Genomic DNA, 16,207 nt, shown 5'->3' on the forward strand with positions numbered 1-16,207 from the left:
AATAATTAATTAAATGTGTCAATAATTAATTAAAATGTGAAATACATTAATAATTAATTAAATGTGTCAATAATTAATTAATTAAATGTGTCAGTAATTAATTAAAATGTGAAATACATATTTTCATTATGGCAGTCCTGGCGTTCCATACACACAGTGATATTTGAGAAGTGGAATGAAGTTTATTGGATTTACAGAAAGTGTTCAATAATTGTTTAAACAAAAAACAAAATTGTTTAAACTTTTGCATCCCACTGTACATGCCCAGCTTAAGGAAACTACAGCAGTCTATAACAAAATATTGTTCTTTCCACAACGCTGGATGAATGACGATTTCCTCATAACTTCTCTGGTTTAAAGATAACTTCCTGTTGGAATAAACAATAACTTATTCGTTGCTTGTTTGGAGTACAGTACATTTGCTAAATTTCCTTGTTTCTTTTTGTTTTGTTGTTTATCGTTTCCTCTTTTCCTCTTCATAGTTTAATGGGGTTTCACCTGCTTCTTGTTAGTTCCTTGTGTAATCATTCACATGTCGGTTGTTATTGCAGTGTATTGCCAGTGTAATGAATTGTATTAACTAACATATCAGAAAAAGCTTAAACTATTAACATTTTTTCGTAATTCTGCATTAATAATTCTCATTAATAATTCTCATTAATAAAGTTACTGACTCCAAAGATCAAACAGGACATACAATAAGACAAACTGACATTTTTTTTATTATTATTTATGTCACGATCCTGGGTCTTATGACCCAGTGTTTTGAGTTTTAGTTCATTTTGATGTTTTAGTTTATGTAAGCCCTTCAGGTTCCTAAGTTCATTTGTTATCATGCTTAAGTGTTTCTAGTTCTTATTATTTCCCCCTCGTGTTTCCAACTATGGTAAATCTCCCCTCCTCTTCATGTGTTTCATGTCTGTGTCTTACATTGTGAAGTTTGGGTTGTCATGTCTACGTCTCATTATGTTTCCTGTTTTATTTTGAAAGAGGTCCTGTGTTCCTGCATTTTGTTTTACTCTTCCCCTGTGGCATTGTTATGTTCATGTTGATCTACTGTGCCTTTCTGTTCCATGTTTCAGGTCCCTATGTTCTGTCTCCCCCAGTCTGTTAAGTTTACATGTCTTGAGTTCCGTCAGTGTGTTCCCTGTTTTACTTTCAAAGTCTGTTCTATGTTAATGTTTCTAGTTTTGCTTCCCTTGCCTCGTCCTGCCTAATTACTCTCAGCTGTGCTCTCCTCCTGTGGCTCATTCCCCCTCGTTATCCCTCAGTGTATTTAAGCCCCATGTTTCTCTTTGTCAGTGTTGCGTCCTCCATCATAGCTGTGTGATTTTTCCCTGTGGCTCCCTCCTTGTGCTTTAGTTTTCCCAGTTTAGTTTATTTTGTATTGTTTTTCGTGTCCCACTCCACACCAGCAATAAAGCTGTGTTTTTTGAGTTTACCTTTTGTCTCTGTGAGTTTGCGTTTGGGTCCTACTTTTGCCTGCACACAGCCGTATTGTGACAATTTAGTTCACAATTTAATTTATATACTAGCAAAAACTGGTTGTAGCACTGACAGGGACCCTTTGTGAAATCACCAAAATGTTATCTGTACTGTATATAAACCGAATCACGGGAAGAAAAACAACCCCCTTTGTCTTTTTTTTGCTAAAGAACAATTGATGAAGAAGCTGAATACTGCTGAGAAACCACCAAGTCAAAGTCCCGACCTTTCAGTGGAATTTTGCAGCAGCTGAAGTACACTCAACAAAAATATAAACGCAACACCTTTGTTACTGCTCCCATTCCCCATGGGATGGACGTAGAGACCTAAAATTCATTCCAGATACACAATATAACCATCCCTCCCAAACAGTGGTCACAAATCAGTCCAAATGTGTGGTAGTGGGCACATCTGCCATATTGAGATAATCCATCCCACCTCACAGGTGTGCCACATCAGGATGCTGATCTGACATCATGAGTAGTGCACAGGTGTACCTCAGACTGCCCACAACAAAAGGCCACCCTGGAATGTGCAGTTTTGTCTCACAGCAAAATGCCACAGATGCCACAAGCAATGAGGGAGCGTGCAATTGGCATGCTGACAGCAGGAATGTCAACTAGATCTGTCGCCCGTGCATTGAATGTTCATTTCTCAACCATAAGCCGTCTCCACAGGCGTTTCAGAGAATATGGCAGCAAATCCAACCGGCCTCACAACCGCAGACCTCGTGTAACCACACCAGCCCAGGACCTCCACATCCAGCAGGTTCACCTCCAAGATCGTCTGAGACCAGCCACCCAGACAGCTGCTGGAACAATTGGTTTGCACAACCAAACAATTTCTGCACAAACTGTCAGAAACTGTCTCAGGGACGCTCAACTGCATGCCCGTCGTCCTCATCGGGGTCTTGACCTGACTCCAGCTCGTCGCCATAACAGACTTGTGTGTGCAAATGCTCACATTCGATGGTGTCTGGCACGTTGGAGAGGTGTGCGCTTCACGGATGAATCATGGTTCACATTGTTCAGGGCAGATGGCAGCTGAGAATGTCCCAGTTCTTGCATGGCCAGCATACTCACCGGACATGTCACCCATTGAGCATGTTCGGGATGTGCTTGACCGGCGTATACGACAGCGTGTACCAGTTCCCACGAATATCCAACAACCTCGCACAGCCATTGAAGTGGAGTGGACCAACATTCCACAGGCCACAATTGACAATCTGATAGACTCCATGTGACGATGTGTTGCACTGCATGAGGCAAATGGTGGTCACACCAGATACTGACCGGTTCTGGGTCCCCAGACCCCCAATAGCGCAAAAAACTGCACATTCCAGGGTGGCCTTTTGTTGTGGGCAGTCTGAGGTACACCTGTGCACTACTCATGATGTCAGATCAGCATCCTGATGTGGCACACCTGTGAGGTGGGATGGATTATCTCAATATGGCAGATGTGCCCACTACCACACATTTGGACTGATTTGTGACCACTGTTTGGGAGGGATGGTTATATTGTGTATCTGGAATGAATTTTAGGTCTCTACGTCCATCCCATGGGGAATGGGAGCAGTAACAAAGGTGTTGCATTTATATTTTTGTTGAGTGTAAGAAGTTCCTCCAACATATAGGGGTATACACTGGCTGATCATAGTTTGGATTAATGTAATTGTTGCTGCTTCTCGGCAGACAGGAGACATGATCTGTTTGGCTGGAGATCTGCTACAGAAATGAAATATACACTGTAATTTTAATAGGTTATCCTACCAAATTCCTTTTATTCATTCATCCATTCCTCAATTGATTAAAACCTCCAGGAACAAACATTTTGGCCTCAATGTTGAACTGAGAAACTTTTGAACACTGAATGAATGACAGTTTCCTCATAACATCTCTCCCTGTTATCTTCTATCGTATCTTTTCCTTGTTCCTCCTTTATCGTTTTTGTAGTTTAACTTATTCATACTGCCCCGTGTAATAGTCTAGTGTTCTGAAAGGTAGTTGCCATCATAACCTGGTCCTGTAAATCCTAAACCATGAAGTCATGATGAGAAAATTGATTTTTTTTTTTAAACTTGAACTTTCTGAAAAACTCATCTCTAGAATAAGATTTTTTTTAATTAAAATAAAATCTTCATTCCCTTAGAAAAAAAAAATCAATGATATGAGTAAAATTGAAAGTGAAATTAGACCTGTAATTCAAGTGCAAGGCCTTAATCTGTTTATTAAAATCTGATCTTTCACAACAGGTTTAAGGAAGTGTATGATCACTAGCACTGAGGCAGACAATAGATTGAAAGGTGTTTTGTTGATCCAACTGGCTGAGCAGGAAAACAATTTCATGTTTCATTGCTCATCTTTTGAACGAAAGCAATACAGTGTTAATACCTACTGAAAAGCATTGCTTTTATTTATTATTTTTTACTTTTATTTATTTTTCTATTTGCAATAAAAGCATTAAAATGCAACTGCACTGATTCTGATTTCCAATGAGATCCTGCTCAGTTTGTTTCTGGTAACCTGCAGCTGATGCTCAGTCACACCTGTATTGAAATATGACCTTGACCAAAATCTTTACCAGCAAACACAATGAAACACTTCAAAATGCAGTGCAGATTGATTTTGTGTATATTCTTGGTGTAGCTAATTAATGTCACCCACAAAGCATCAATGGATTAGGACTTATTCTGTGCAGAGACACAGAACGGCAGAGATTTTAAATGAACGAATGAAATGAAACATTGAAAAGGTTGAACATTGTTGACAGATGCACCTTAGAGGACACTCCCACAAGTTCTGCATAAAAAGAGAAATCGGTTTTGAGTTGTTAGATGAACAGGGAAGTTCTTCAGAGTAAGATCTTGGCGTCATTAGCAGAGGTAAGATAGATAACACTGACAGTTTCTGCACTGAAACTGATCGTAGATAGAGGACACATTTGAAATTACTTCTCATAATATCTTTTGGTTAATATAATTTTGTTCCCATCAGGATTTTTCTTCTTTCAAGAGTGAAAATGGGCGATTATGAGGTGATCATTTTCACTGGCAATGTCTCCAATGCCTCCACTTTTAACAAGATCTACATTAAGCTAGTCGGCACAGATGGAGAGAGTGAACGCACACACCTGTGGAGCTGTGTGCCATCTTTCTACAGGGGAGCAGTAAGTATGATACTCAGTTACTTTTTTTATATATATAAACTCAATTCACAATAACAGTCACCTCCAGGTAGTCTCTATTTTAAGGTAAAGAGCATACGACATTAGAGAAAACCACAACAAACAGATAATCTGCTATGAGCAATATAAAGGCAGTAGGAAATCAACTCCCTTATAAAAGTTAAAAGTCTTCCAGAAGAAGCAAGTTCAGGGAGAGGCAGCCATCTGGAAGTAAGTTATTACTTGGAAGTAAGGTCAAAGAAAAGAGAGCATAGGGAGAGTGGATGGAACACAAACTGTGGGAGACAAGACAAAACCTGAGAGAGCTTAATAAATAGTGGTTTGATTACAGCCACCTTAAAAGTCTGTCGTACATAAACTCAACTACAGTTAGTCACATTCTGGAGTTTTTAATCAATTTGGCCGTGTTATTCGAAACAAGGCTCTACTTTCCACAGTGGGAAGGGTGGTATCCTTCCTAATCAGATAAAATATTCTCCACAGGAAAATGGATGTTTAAATTTGTGCCATGGTTATATGAGATTACATCGTGATTTATAGCATTAAATACTCTGAAACTGAAATGTACATTTTAATTTTGCCTGTATAGTAACTGCACTGTGATTACTAGGAGGTAAAGACGTATGATAAAATACAATTGTCAGTTTAATACATGCTGACCTATTGTACATTTTTCAAAGGTATTCAAAGGTATATGCTACTTTTACTTCAGGTGTCACATTTTATTGTGTCCTGCCGAAAATCCCTTGGACATCTAGCACTGATAGAGCTAGAAAAAGAGAATCAGACGCTTGTCCCAAACATGGCTTGGTATCCTGCTAAGGTGGATGTGACGTCCCCTGAGGGAGGCAAATACAGCTTTCCTGTCTACCGCTGGATCACTAACAGCAAGCCGCACTACTTCAGAGAGGGAGCAGGTTTGTGTCAATGTTAGAAATGAATAAATTAAAAGCAAAAAATGATGTAGCTATTCATTTAGAAGAGATCATAAAGATTATAAAAATTAACTGAAAAATGACACATTAAGAAAGTCTTCTTTTTTTTTCTGCCTGTCTTCTTTTTTCTTTTTCTTTTTTAAATCTTTAAGAGAAATTTTATAGACAATAAAGAATTTGCTAATTGGATCTCCTCAGTGAGTGTTTGAGAGAATAGTTCCTGTCCACCACAAGACGGAGGAGCAAATCAGCAGCAAGTGTATTGCTCCTCCAGTTTTCCACCTGAAGACAGCGTTTACATTGCAATCTACCTTTGGTAGTTTTTTGGCCAGTATCTGTAACATTCCGGAGATTCCTCATTATTTTGACACGCCCACACACAAACTGAGTACACACTAAGTACACTACACGACAAAGTAAAAGTAAGAGTAAAAGTGCTGCAAGCACAGCAAAATTCTAGGAATAATGGAAATAACTTATATTATAATTTATCATCAACTCTGACCACAAACATCTGGAGTTAATTAAAACAAAAACAAACAATATCATGAAAACCAGCAGGAACATCTGCAACTGGTAACCAGAACTAATGAAACAGACCAAGCAGGTAGATCAAATCCAAACCGTTCTGTCTTTTAAAAGAATTTTTACCTTGTGTGTGTTTTTTCTAGCTCTCACAGCAATTGAAGACAAGCACAGACTTCTTAGCCCGTACAGTCGGGAACAGGAGCTTCTGGAAAGACGGAAAATCTACAGGTAAGAGATGAGAGCATCATGAGAACCAATAGAATGAAGGCCTGAAATCCTTCTCCACCCCTGGCTCGATCAGCTGGATGTAAATTTGTGAAATACCAAGATAATTTAAACACCACATAATATCTGCTAGAATTTGATGTGCATGGTCGAAGCATAGATGTGCATATACAAACAATTAGTCAGTAATGCCATTTGTTTTCTGTACTATAATCCCTTTCCACTACACTTAAGTTATTTTGTTTTTGTATATTTTATATGTTTTGCCTTTATCTTCTTTTCCAGCTGGGACAAGCAGGGCATCTCCCACCTGAAGGCAGACAGTGTTTTATCACTCCCCTATGACATCCGCTTCTCTTTGACTAAGACTGTGGAGATGGTCTACATTGGGGCCACAGGGTGAACCCCTCATGTCATATATATATATATATATATATGATTCTAATCATCTGAAAAAGCTACTGTGTTTTTTTCTAGACTGGGAAGGCTGGGACTGATGGGAATGCTTCAGTCTAACAAGTTTAATTGTATAGAGGATATTAAACAACTATTAAATGTCCACAAAACTCAGGTTTCAGGTAATGAACAATCATTAGACCATATTATATAATGTATAATAGCACATAAAGTAACATAGAATAAGTCATATTATTAGGACTCTGGCATTTATGTCCATGACATGATGAATTTTACTTTCCTGTTTTTTGCCTGCGGTCAAATTTTATGATATTAACAGTGGTTGAGAAGGATTGTAAAGCATTTTAAACACAGAGAAGTAAAATTATGTTTTATTTCTAGAATACGTCTCTCAACACTGGAAGGAAGATGCATTCTTTGGCTATCAGTTTCTAAATGGTACCAATCCCATTTTGATCCAACGCTGTACACAACTGCCCAATAACTTATCTGTCACGGATGAAACGGTTTTCCCTGATGGTCAGCATAATTTGGCAGAAGAAATGGAGGTTTATTTAATTTAAATTTCTATTAAATAAAGTTGACTGATATCTGGTTGCTCTTATTTGTATGTTGGTGAGGTATTTGTATTGGCAAATTTTACTTTGCAGTTGTAATACCCAGACTAAATGCATGGGGTCAAATAATTTGTCATTCCTTCTGAAATTTCAAACAGAAGGGTAACATCTTCCTGTGTGACTACAAGATTTTGGATGAAGTGGAGTCAAACACCATCAATGGGAACAAACAGTTCTTGATGGCCCCGCTTGTCCTACTTTGGAAAAACAATGCTGATCAGTTAATGCCAGTTGCTATTCAGGTGAGCTTAGAACTCAGACATTAATAACGTAAATTAACTGGTTCTTATATAGCACTTTTCAAGCCTACCTGAGCACTCAAATTGCTTTAGACAATGTGCATCTATTGTATATGGATTTTGTTTATCTTTTTCCTTCTGCATAGAGATTAGCTCTTGCTAAACCAATCCCTGTTGTTGTTGCCAATGTCTGTGCCAGAAAAAAGTTCTCAGTAGCTTTAGCTAGGGAATGAAATTAATAAGAATTTATTCCAATTCCAATATCAATATCACTCGTGGATTCCATTCATTATCAATTCTCTTATTGATTGTCTATCCGGTCTTTAAGGCTGACGTCATTAGTCGCGTCTGGGCCCAAACTCCGCTGCAGGTTCCTAAGTCAAAAGATCTCTGCAGCATTACTGAGAGTTTAAAAACTGTCTAAATTCATTCATCTTTAATAAAATGATCAGTGTTGCTGTTTTACCAGGTGTAATGATTAAGTTTAACATCCAGGCATCCATGAAAACTGAATTATTTATGAAATTTAACTGAAGTCGAAGTTAGCAGGGAGTTAGCTCGCTAGCTTCCATTTAAATATAATACACCATGTTCTGACTGAGAGACTTCTGAAAAAATTAAAACGTTACAGCTCTGCTATCACTCCCAACATAAATGACGACAGAAAACTAAACAGCAGTGGCGTTTGTAGGATTACAGAAGTTGGACTAGCAGGTATATAATGATGTGCTGCATGATCGCTAGCGACACAGCTATGTTAGCATAACATTAGCACAGTGAAGCTGGAGGATGAACACACTTTTTTCCACTCAATAAAAACCAACATGAGGGTCCCTGATGGTTAGGAACATATGTAATCGCATGGCAGGATGCTGTACACGGACCAAACTTCAGTCAGGGGAACAAGTGAGATAATCCATCCACAAAACAAGGTTAGTCATTAATATACTGCTGCATGGGCTGTGCTGTAGTTACATCGTAAGGTTTTAAAAAACTGAGCTTTAAAATGATTAGCGGAAATAAAAATAGAGAGAGGCCGACAGTGATCACTGACTGTTTTTAGGGGCTTGTTGAGATGAAATAGAACAAGATACAAAGCATTAAAATATGTTAAAAGCACAATAGCCCTATTAAAAGCAGAGTACTTTTGGACCGGAAGCAGGATTCAGCACATCATCGCTTAACGGCTGGATAGATTCTGGTTGGCTCAGCTTTGAGAATAACCACTATCTCTAAGCAGCATATCAAGGAATGTCTCAGGAATAGGGATGGGTACCGGTATCGGTTCTGACATAAATGGTAGTAACCAGACCGAAAAGCAGCGCACATTTCGGTGCTTTATTTCGGTGCTTTTTTTTCCTGAGATGTCATACACTTTGAATTCTAGCCAATCATTTTACGTTTCCGAGGATAGTAGGCGGGTCCAGGTACGTACGTTATTTTAGAGCGGAGCTACAGATTAAAAATGCCCAAGGCAAGCGGTCAAAAGTCTGGCTGTACTTCACAGCAAAATATGCAAACTCAGCAGCCTGCAACAAGTGCTTTAAGGTGATACTGTGATACTGTCAAAGGAGGTAACACCTCAAATCCGATGAAACACCTGGCGACGCATAGCGTTTTTTTTAAAGCCGAAAAATGCGCCGTATTTGATAGCGTGCTGCGAGACCTCACACCGAGCGCATCTACTGCACCCGAAGAGGAGAGTCCTGGCCCCTAGCCCTGCCAGTGTAGCAAAAATGACAACGGATGATAATGGCAGCAGCAGCCGTTCTTCTCTGTGTGAGTAGCTTAATGTTGTTCGTGTGTAATTTATGCTGAGTAGGCTAACCACATTATTAAATTAATGCATATAAGGTGAACTAGCAAACACAGTCGTAGTTACATGCAGCTGACTTCTTGTTTGATGGCAGATACTCCCTTCACCCTGGCCAAAAAGGCTAAAATGACCAAAGAAAAAGTGGAAGACAGTTAAACATGAGAGGTTTTTGGACAAAGTTTGTGTTTTTTCCATTGTTTAAGCACTGCTTCCAGCCAAGAGTGATACCATATATGCCCCATAGCTGCAGAAAAGGCTAACATTGTTATCTTTTTACAAAAAAAAACAGCTGAACATGAGAGGTTTTTGGACCAATTTTGTGTTCTCCATTCTTTAAGCACCGGCACCGTTTCAAAAGTACCGGTTTGGCACCGATATCGGATAAAACCTAAACGATACCCATCCCTACTCAGGAATATCATCTAACAATATCAATCTGAAGTTAAAATCTCATACACCTACACTAATCCTATCCTAATGAGGAGTCACATGTGATCTTTCTCTTAATATTTAGATATGAACAAAACGCCAACAACACAAAGCAAAGATAAAAACAGCAGACAGAAACTTAAAACAATCACAACAAGATCATACAAGATTCTCAAAATTCTCATCTTGTCAATTTAGCTATTGGGATTTATCTGTTAGCTTGTAGCATGGGAGCCAATGCAGCAGGGTCACACAAAACCGGCATCAAAGGAGATGGCAGAGATTTGTGGAGTGACTCTGCACATATTGCGATCTGTCTGTCCTTTCTTGGCCACCTGCCTCATTCAACCTAAAGAAAGTGCCAACCTCTAAATGTGGCGGTACTGGTAAGCGGTGTCTTCTGGACTCGAAGGTCCCCACATGCAACAACCTGTCACTGGCACTCTTTCTTTTTAAGTGATTTTAAACTCTGGTGCTGAATTTAATTGACAGTTCCCATATGGAAAAGATATATATAAATCTTATAAAGTTTGTATCTGTCTTGTGTGAAACTTGTATGAAAAGCATACAAGAGTAAAAACAGATATAAGATCCCTTGAAAAATTATATAATAAAACTTGTATGTTTTGGATACTTACTAAAACAATGTATGAAAGTAATGAGAAAGTGGCCACTTTCATGAGTAAATCACATATAAGTTTTTACTATTTCTTTTCCGTATGGGTTAGCTTATGAAACAACTCAGTACGGAGGTTTGGCCCTTGAGGCTCCTGTGGAAGTAACTGCCAGTTACTCCCCACCATCATCATCACAGGTTTTTTGATCAGCACGTTCTGTTTGTCACACTTCTTACAATTCACCATCCCTTCAGCCCCAAATTGGGTCCTTAAACCTGACTTAGAGACTGCAGATTTATCTTTAGTTCCCTAGTAATATTTTGACACAAACAGCAGTGGCTCCTTCCTCCACATGACCCCTAAGACTCTCGGCTACTAGTCTCTCCCCTTTCAATTATCTATAAATTACATTACAAGGGCGAAGAGACTGAAATCACAGTTCCCTCCATGCCTTAACACCTACATCACAGCCAGAGGATACGAAGGCAGACTTTTCTGTGACGTAGAATCATTGATTTGCCAACCAGGGAAAAGGAGGACTGGTACGATCCAGCGTGGATGGGGTTTACCTACCGCTTTCTGTTTTGCTTTTCAGGAACAGTTTGGCAGCTGGGTGTGACTGTGGTGTACATGGTTTCTCTGGCACAACTAGGGCCATTTGGTTCTGTCAACCTAGTGTATTTAAGTAGCAACGAGGCAGATATCCTACGCCTGATTGTTGTCTCTGCTCTGGTGGTTTTGTTGTGACTTGAATTTTGGGAAAGTGTCAATCTGCAGTTTCTACTTTTGCTTTTCGGCAGTCCTCCTTCCAGCTTGCCAGTTTTCCCAGGATCTTTCAGAAGAATATCAGCCATGACCCTTCTCCACTTTCATCAGACTGTCCTGCCACTGTAAATCCTGCACTGTGTGCTGCTTACCTGAACACCTCTATGCCTCTCACACACCACTACTCTTACCTTTATTCCTCTCTGCCTCAGCCACCTTTCCTCAAACTCCTCACACAAGACCTTTTTAACTTGACAAATAATCTCTACTCACCTTTAAATTCTTTCATTCAGTATCCAAATCTTTTCCTAGTCATGTGCTTTCCAGTCACTAACTGCCATTTCTCTGTCTCCCTGGATTATCAAAGATCCTCGGTCTGTTTCTTTCCTGCGCCTTTAATGGTTATTTTTACAGTAAATAAAGCTTTTCATTGCAGTTTGTGTTTGAGTTGGTCTGCTCAACATCTATAAAAGTGTTTGATGGTTAGCAGTTCGTAATGATTAAAAAAAAGGTAGTATAAGTAAGAAAACACATTTATTCCTTCTCCTGCAGCTGAAGCAGAAACCAACAAAGGACAACCCGATTTTTTATCCTAGTGATTCTGAGTACGACTGGTTGTTGGCCAAGACGTTTGTGAGAAGTGCAAACTTCAACCTTTATGAACTAAATGCTCATCTGCTGCGCACTCATCTGCTGGCTGAGGTTTTTGCAGTGTCACTGCTCCGCAACCTTCCCATGGTGCATCCACTGTACAAGGTATGTAAAGTTGATTAATTGTTTCAAAGATGTAACACAATGGTAAATGGTACAGAAAGCAACAAAACTTGTGACTTTGATGTTAGCCATTTACATATATGTTATACAGCAGAATTAAACATTTGAATATAAAACATCAGACAAGAAAGGAAAAAGTAGTCTTCTTACAAATGAACTTCTCTGCTTCCCTCAGCTTCTCATACCTCACACTCGCTACACTTTGAACATCAACTTCTTAGCTCGGATGCTTCTGATATCTAAAGGAGGAACTTTTGCTAAGGTATAAACAAACAAAAAGGACAAACAAATGTTCTTTTTGACCAACATGTATTTTTTTGCCACTAAGATTTGACTGTTTCCTAGTTTACATCTTCTGGTGGAGAGGGTGCCCTCACAATCCTGAGAAGATCACTGACCTCACTGACCTACAGCTCCCTCTGTATCCCAGATGATATTGAGGAACGTGGACTGAAAGATGTGCCAAACTTCTACTACAGGGATGATGGACTCCAGCTTTGGGAAATCATCAACAGGTTCTATTACCACTTTGTCTGACACAACATACAGAATAACTTCAATTTATTTCGAAGTTCACCTAGGCCATTCTTCACACCCTGGTAAATTTAGTAATGTACTTTCAGATGCTTGCCGAAACAAAAACAAAATTCTTCCAGATGGCTTCCCAGTTATTATTTTAAATGAAAGAATAAATGAATGAAGCCTTTATTTGTGACATGCAGTTGCCTGCAGTGAAACTGACCCTTCTGACCATACATATATTACACAAACATCACATTGCGGAGACAGGTCAGAATAGATAGCATTTAAAAAGAACAGTGAAAATTCACAACATCAGGGACAGGAGGAGAAAAAAAGGACTCTACTCAGACTCACCTCCACTAGGAGAGCAGTTTAAGGACAGCAAAACAAAAACAACTCAGTGTCTGTGTCCGTTACACGAGTATGTGTGTGAGTGTATCCCGTGTTCACCCCATGCTTTATATTGTACAGCAGACCCTACAATAATAGATACAGAGAAAAACCCAACAATCATATGACCCCCTATGAGCAAGCACTTTGGCGACAGTGGGAAGGAAAAACTCCCTTTTAACAGGAAGAAACCTCCCACAGAACCAGGCTCAGGGAGGGGCGGCCATCTGCTGCGATCGGTTTGGGTGAGAGAAAGAGAAAAAAAGAAGGAGAAAGAAGATCAAGTCTCCAGTGGACCCAGGTGGCCTTGAAGGTCAGACAGAAAGTTCAGACAACAATCTTGTTATTAGTAGTGGTGCAACAGATCAAAAATCTCACGGTTCGGATCGGATTACGGTTTCAAGTCACGGATCGGATCAATTTTCAGATCGGCAAGAAAAAGAAAAAAAATGAATTTTTAAAAAAAAAATTCTTATTAACTTAGTTAAATATTTTTTGCCTATTAAAAACATTCAACACAAGACTCATTCCACGCAATTATATAAAAACAAATTAAGGTGCAATACAAGGCAGTACAGGACTTTGTATCTACCACTCCGCTGTGATATAATCAGTGGTCACGGTCACGTAGCTTTCCGTTGACCTGGAGGTCCACCCATTTGTAGTTGGGCAACAGAAGATGTCTGTGACAGTTCAGCCATAACTTTAAACTTTTCCTGCTCGTAAATGCCTGGGTACAATCTTGTCACTGAAGTGGACGCGCAACGGGATATCATAGCGTGGCTCAAGCACATTCGTCATAGTTTAAACCCCTTGTTTAGCACAAGGGAATACGGCCTCCCGTCTGCAGCTAAACACTCCAGTAGCTTTTGTAATAGCTTTAGCCCAGTCGGATTGGGCAGCAAAGGGCTGCTTAAATGCCGCAAACTCCTCTGCTCCTCCACTTGGACCACTAACACTGGCCATAATTATCACTTGACAGACTGACGATGTGAACCATACACTTTTTTTCCTTCTTTTTCGAATCTTCGGATCACCTGCATACAGAACTGTGGATTGGGATCAGTTCGGATTACGGATCAACCTTTATCCATTGCACCGTTAGTTATTAGTGAAGAATTTTGTTGTTCCAGTCAACTTCAACCTTGGCAGGTCTCTATCTGTTGCCAGTGGGATAGCCGCATGAGTGAAGATGGTGGTTGTTTGTGTTTAGTGCGAACAACTGCATCCAGTTTTTAGAGCTGGTCTAATGTCTGTCACTGGTGACTAAATCTCTCAATTTCTATTGCAGAGCCGTGAGCTTCTCCAAGATCTTGCCCATATGCGTTCAATAAACACAGTCTGAGTACTCACAGCTCCACTCATCGTCTATCTTGTCGGCCAGCCTGGTGGGATTTTGAACAGCTGTAGCTGCTTCTTGTTCTTCGATAAGCTAGGTCCGAGCCAGATCCAATCACCCAGAACTCTGTTATCGAGGTTCCGAATTGGTAGATCTCATTCAATGTCCTCCATCGATAATGTCGCTAAATACACAACACAACCGGCCATAGAGTATCACACAGCAAACGTCTCTGCAGGCCAATTGGGCTCTCCTGAGCCCAGGCTTTTTGTCGAGAAGAGGATGTCAGTTCCGTTACGGGAGCAGTTGATTAAATCCATAATTCTTTAGGTTTTAACCCTCTCGAGGCAGGCGTTGCCGATTTGCAACAGTTAAAAACTAACAACCTGATTACCCAACATACATATTTTATATTTATTTTATCTGTTATGCATTATAGCTTTTTAAATAATGTGTTTTAGAAACCATCAATGGAAGTAGGAACATGTTTGAATGTGTCTCCATTTGGCCAAAGGTTGGTGAAGTCAACACTTGCCTTCTACTACAAGACTGATGCTGAGGTCCAAGAAGACACAGAACTGCAGAACTGGATTAAAGAAATTTTTCAGTATGGATTTCTTTCACAGGAAACCACAGGTGGTTCATTGTTTATTATATTATATTTAATTTCTGTGTTGACATAATTCATAATTTATTCTGCCTATTCTGTCAGGAATTCCTCAAGAATTTAGCACTATGGATGAGATGGTCAAGTTTGTCACCATGGTGATCTTCACTTGCTCTGCCCAGCACTCAGCTGTCAACTCTGGACAGGTGAAGCATTTTAATATATCCTGATTATCAGTGATGATGTTCACATCAGATTTTCTCAGTTCTCTCTGCATGGATCACTTTTGCATAGATAAATCCACTAAAATTTTGAGGTTTATGAAGGAGTTGATGCAACTCCATCAGCAGTGAATACAATACATTACTTAATGCTTATTGTATTCTATGATCATAATTGAACTTTACCTCGTGAACATGGAAGCAGAAATTACGTACAACTATTTCCAATCGAAATGCCATTTATTGTGCACTCATTCATGTACTACAGTGATGACCATTGTTGTAGGCCACAGCCCTCCTTTTAAGTCATAAGGTGATTCAAGTAGTTCATAATTTATCTTCCAATGTATTAAGAAATCTAAAAGTTGATAGAAAGTCATGCGAAGGATTTTAAATGTTTTTCAGTTTAATTCAATGGTAATTATAAAGGGCAGAATCATAACTCTCACTTCAAGGTGCTTTATATTGTATGTTAAAGACCAGTGTTGGGGTCCTTACTCAAAAGAAGTAATATATTATACAATACTTGTTGCTGCTCACTGCAGCATTGCATTTTTGTAATGCAAGTAACTATAACATTGAAACTGTAATCTAATTACAGTTTCTCAACTGAGACTGGGTGTACCAGTCCTAACCCAGCAGTCCTAAGTACAGTGTTTAAGACTGCCTGTACTGATAAACTTACACTTCATCTGCCTAATGGACAGAATTTTTTTTTAATAAAAAAGGTACGCTATACCTTCTAAGGATACTGCCTAAGAGAGACATGTATAATGTAAAGAGTCCTAACATAAAACGCTATGAAACTCCATCATTAACAAATTCGAGTTACGTAAATATGATTCAAATCAGTATTTTTAATACCTAGAGCATGCTCTAATCACCATAATAAAATATTAGCCAGGCTGACAAAAAGTCAGAGCTCTTTTGAGCCAACAATCCCTTTAACGTTAACTAGTAATGACTTCATGAACTTCTTCACAAATAAAAATTACCAATAATCATCCCACAGATGTAATATTATCTACAGCTACTCTTAGTACCATTGATGTTAAGTTAGACTCTTTTTCTCCAATTGATCTTTCTGAGTTAACTTCA

General features: G+C 39.1%; 2 protein-coding genes across 2 annotated transcripts in view; both read left to right on the plus strand.

Annotated features, from left to right (window-relative positions):
- Positions 1 to 4,503: 4,503 nt before the first annotated feature.
- LOC102203996 (hydroperoxide isomerase ALOXE3-like) lies at positions 4,504 to 6,759 on the plus strand. Its single transcript, XM_005754403.1, has 4 exons — positions 4,504 to 4,650; positions 5,381 to 5,585; positions 6,275 to 6,359; positions 6,642 to 6,759. Exons 1-4 carry the CDS (start codon positions 4,504 to 4,506, stop codon positions 6,757 to 6,759), a joined length of 555 nt encoding a protein of 184 aa, XP_005754460.1.
- Positions 6,760 to 6,852: 93 nt separating this feature from the next.
- LOC102204280 (arachidonate 15-lipoxygenase B-like) overlaps positions 6,853 to 16,207 on the plus strand; it is a 13,522-nt gene continuing 4,167 nt past the window's right edge. The window contains exons 1-8 of the mRNA XM_005754404.1: positions 6,853 to 6,934; positions 7,155 to 7,321; positions 7,489 to 7,632; positions 11,809 to 12,012; positions 12,206 to 12,292; positions 12,376 to 12,545; positions 14,796 to 14,917; positions 14,994 to 15,094. Of these exons, the coding sequence (XP_005754461.1) occupies positions 6,853 to 6,934; positions 7,155 to 7,321; positions 7,489 to 7,632; positions 11,809 to 12,012; positions 12,206 to 12,292; positions 12,376 to 12,545; positions 14,796 to 14,917; positions 14,994 to 15,094 (1,077 nt within the window). The remainder of the gene's footprint in view (positions 6,935 to 7,154; positions 7,322 to 7,488; positions 7,633 to 11,808; positions 12,013 to 12,205; positions 12,293 to 12,375; positions 12,546 to 14,795; positions 14,918 to 14,993; positions 15,095 to 16,207) is intronic.

The sequence above is a fragment of the Pundamilia nyererei genome, unplaced genomic scaffold (genome assembly GCF_000239375.1).
Source record: "Pundamilia nyererei isolate P.nyererei 1_Seehausen unplaced genomic scaffold, PunNye1.0 scaffold00560, whole genome shotgun sequence".
Taxonomy (NCBI): domain Eukaryota; kingdom Metazoa; phylum Chordata; class Actinopteri; order Cichliformes; family Cichlidae; genus Pundamilia; species Pundamilia nyererei.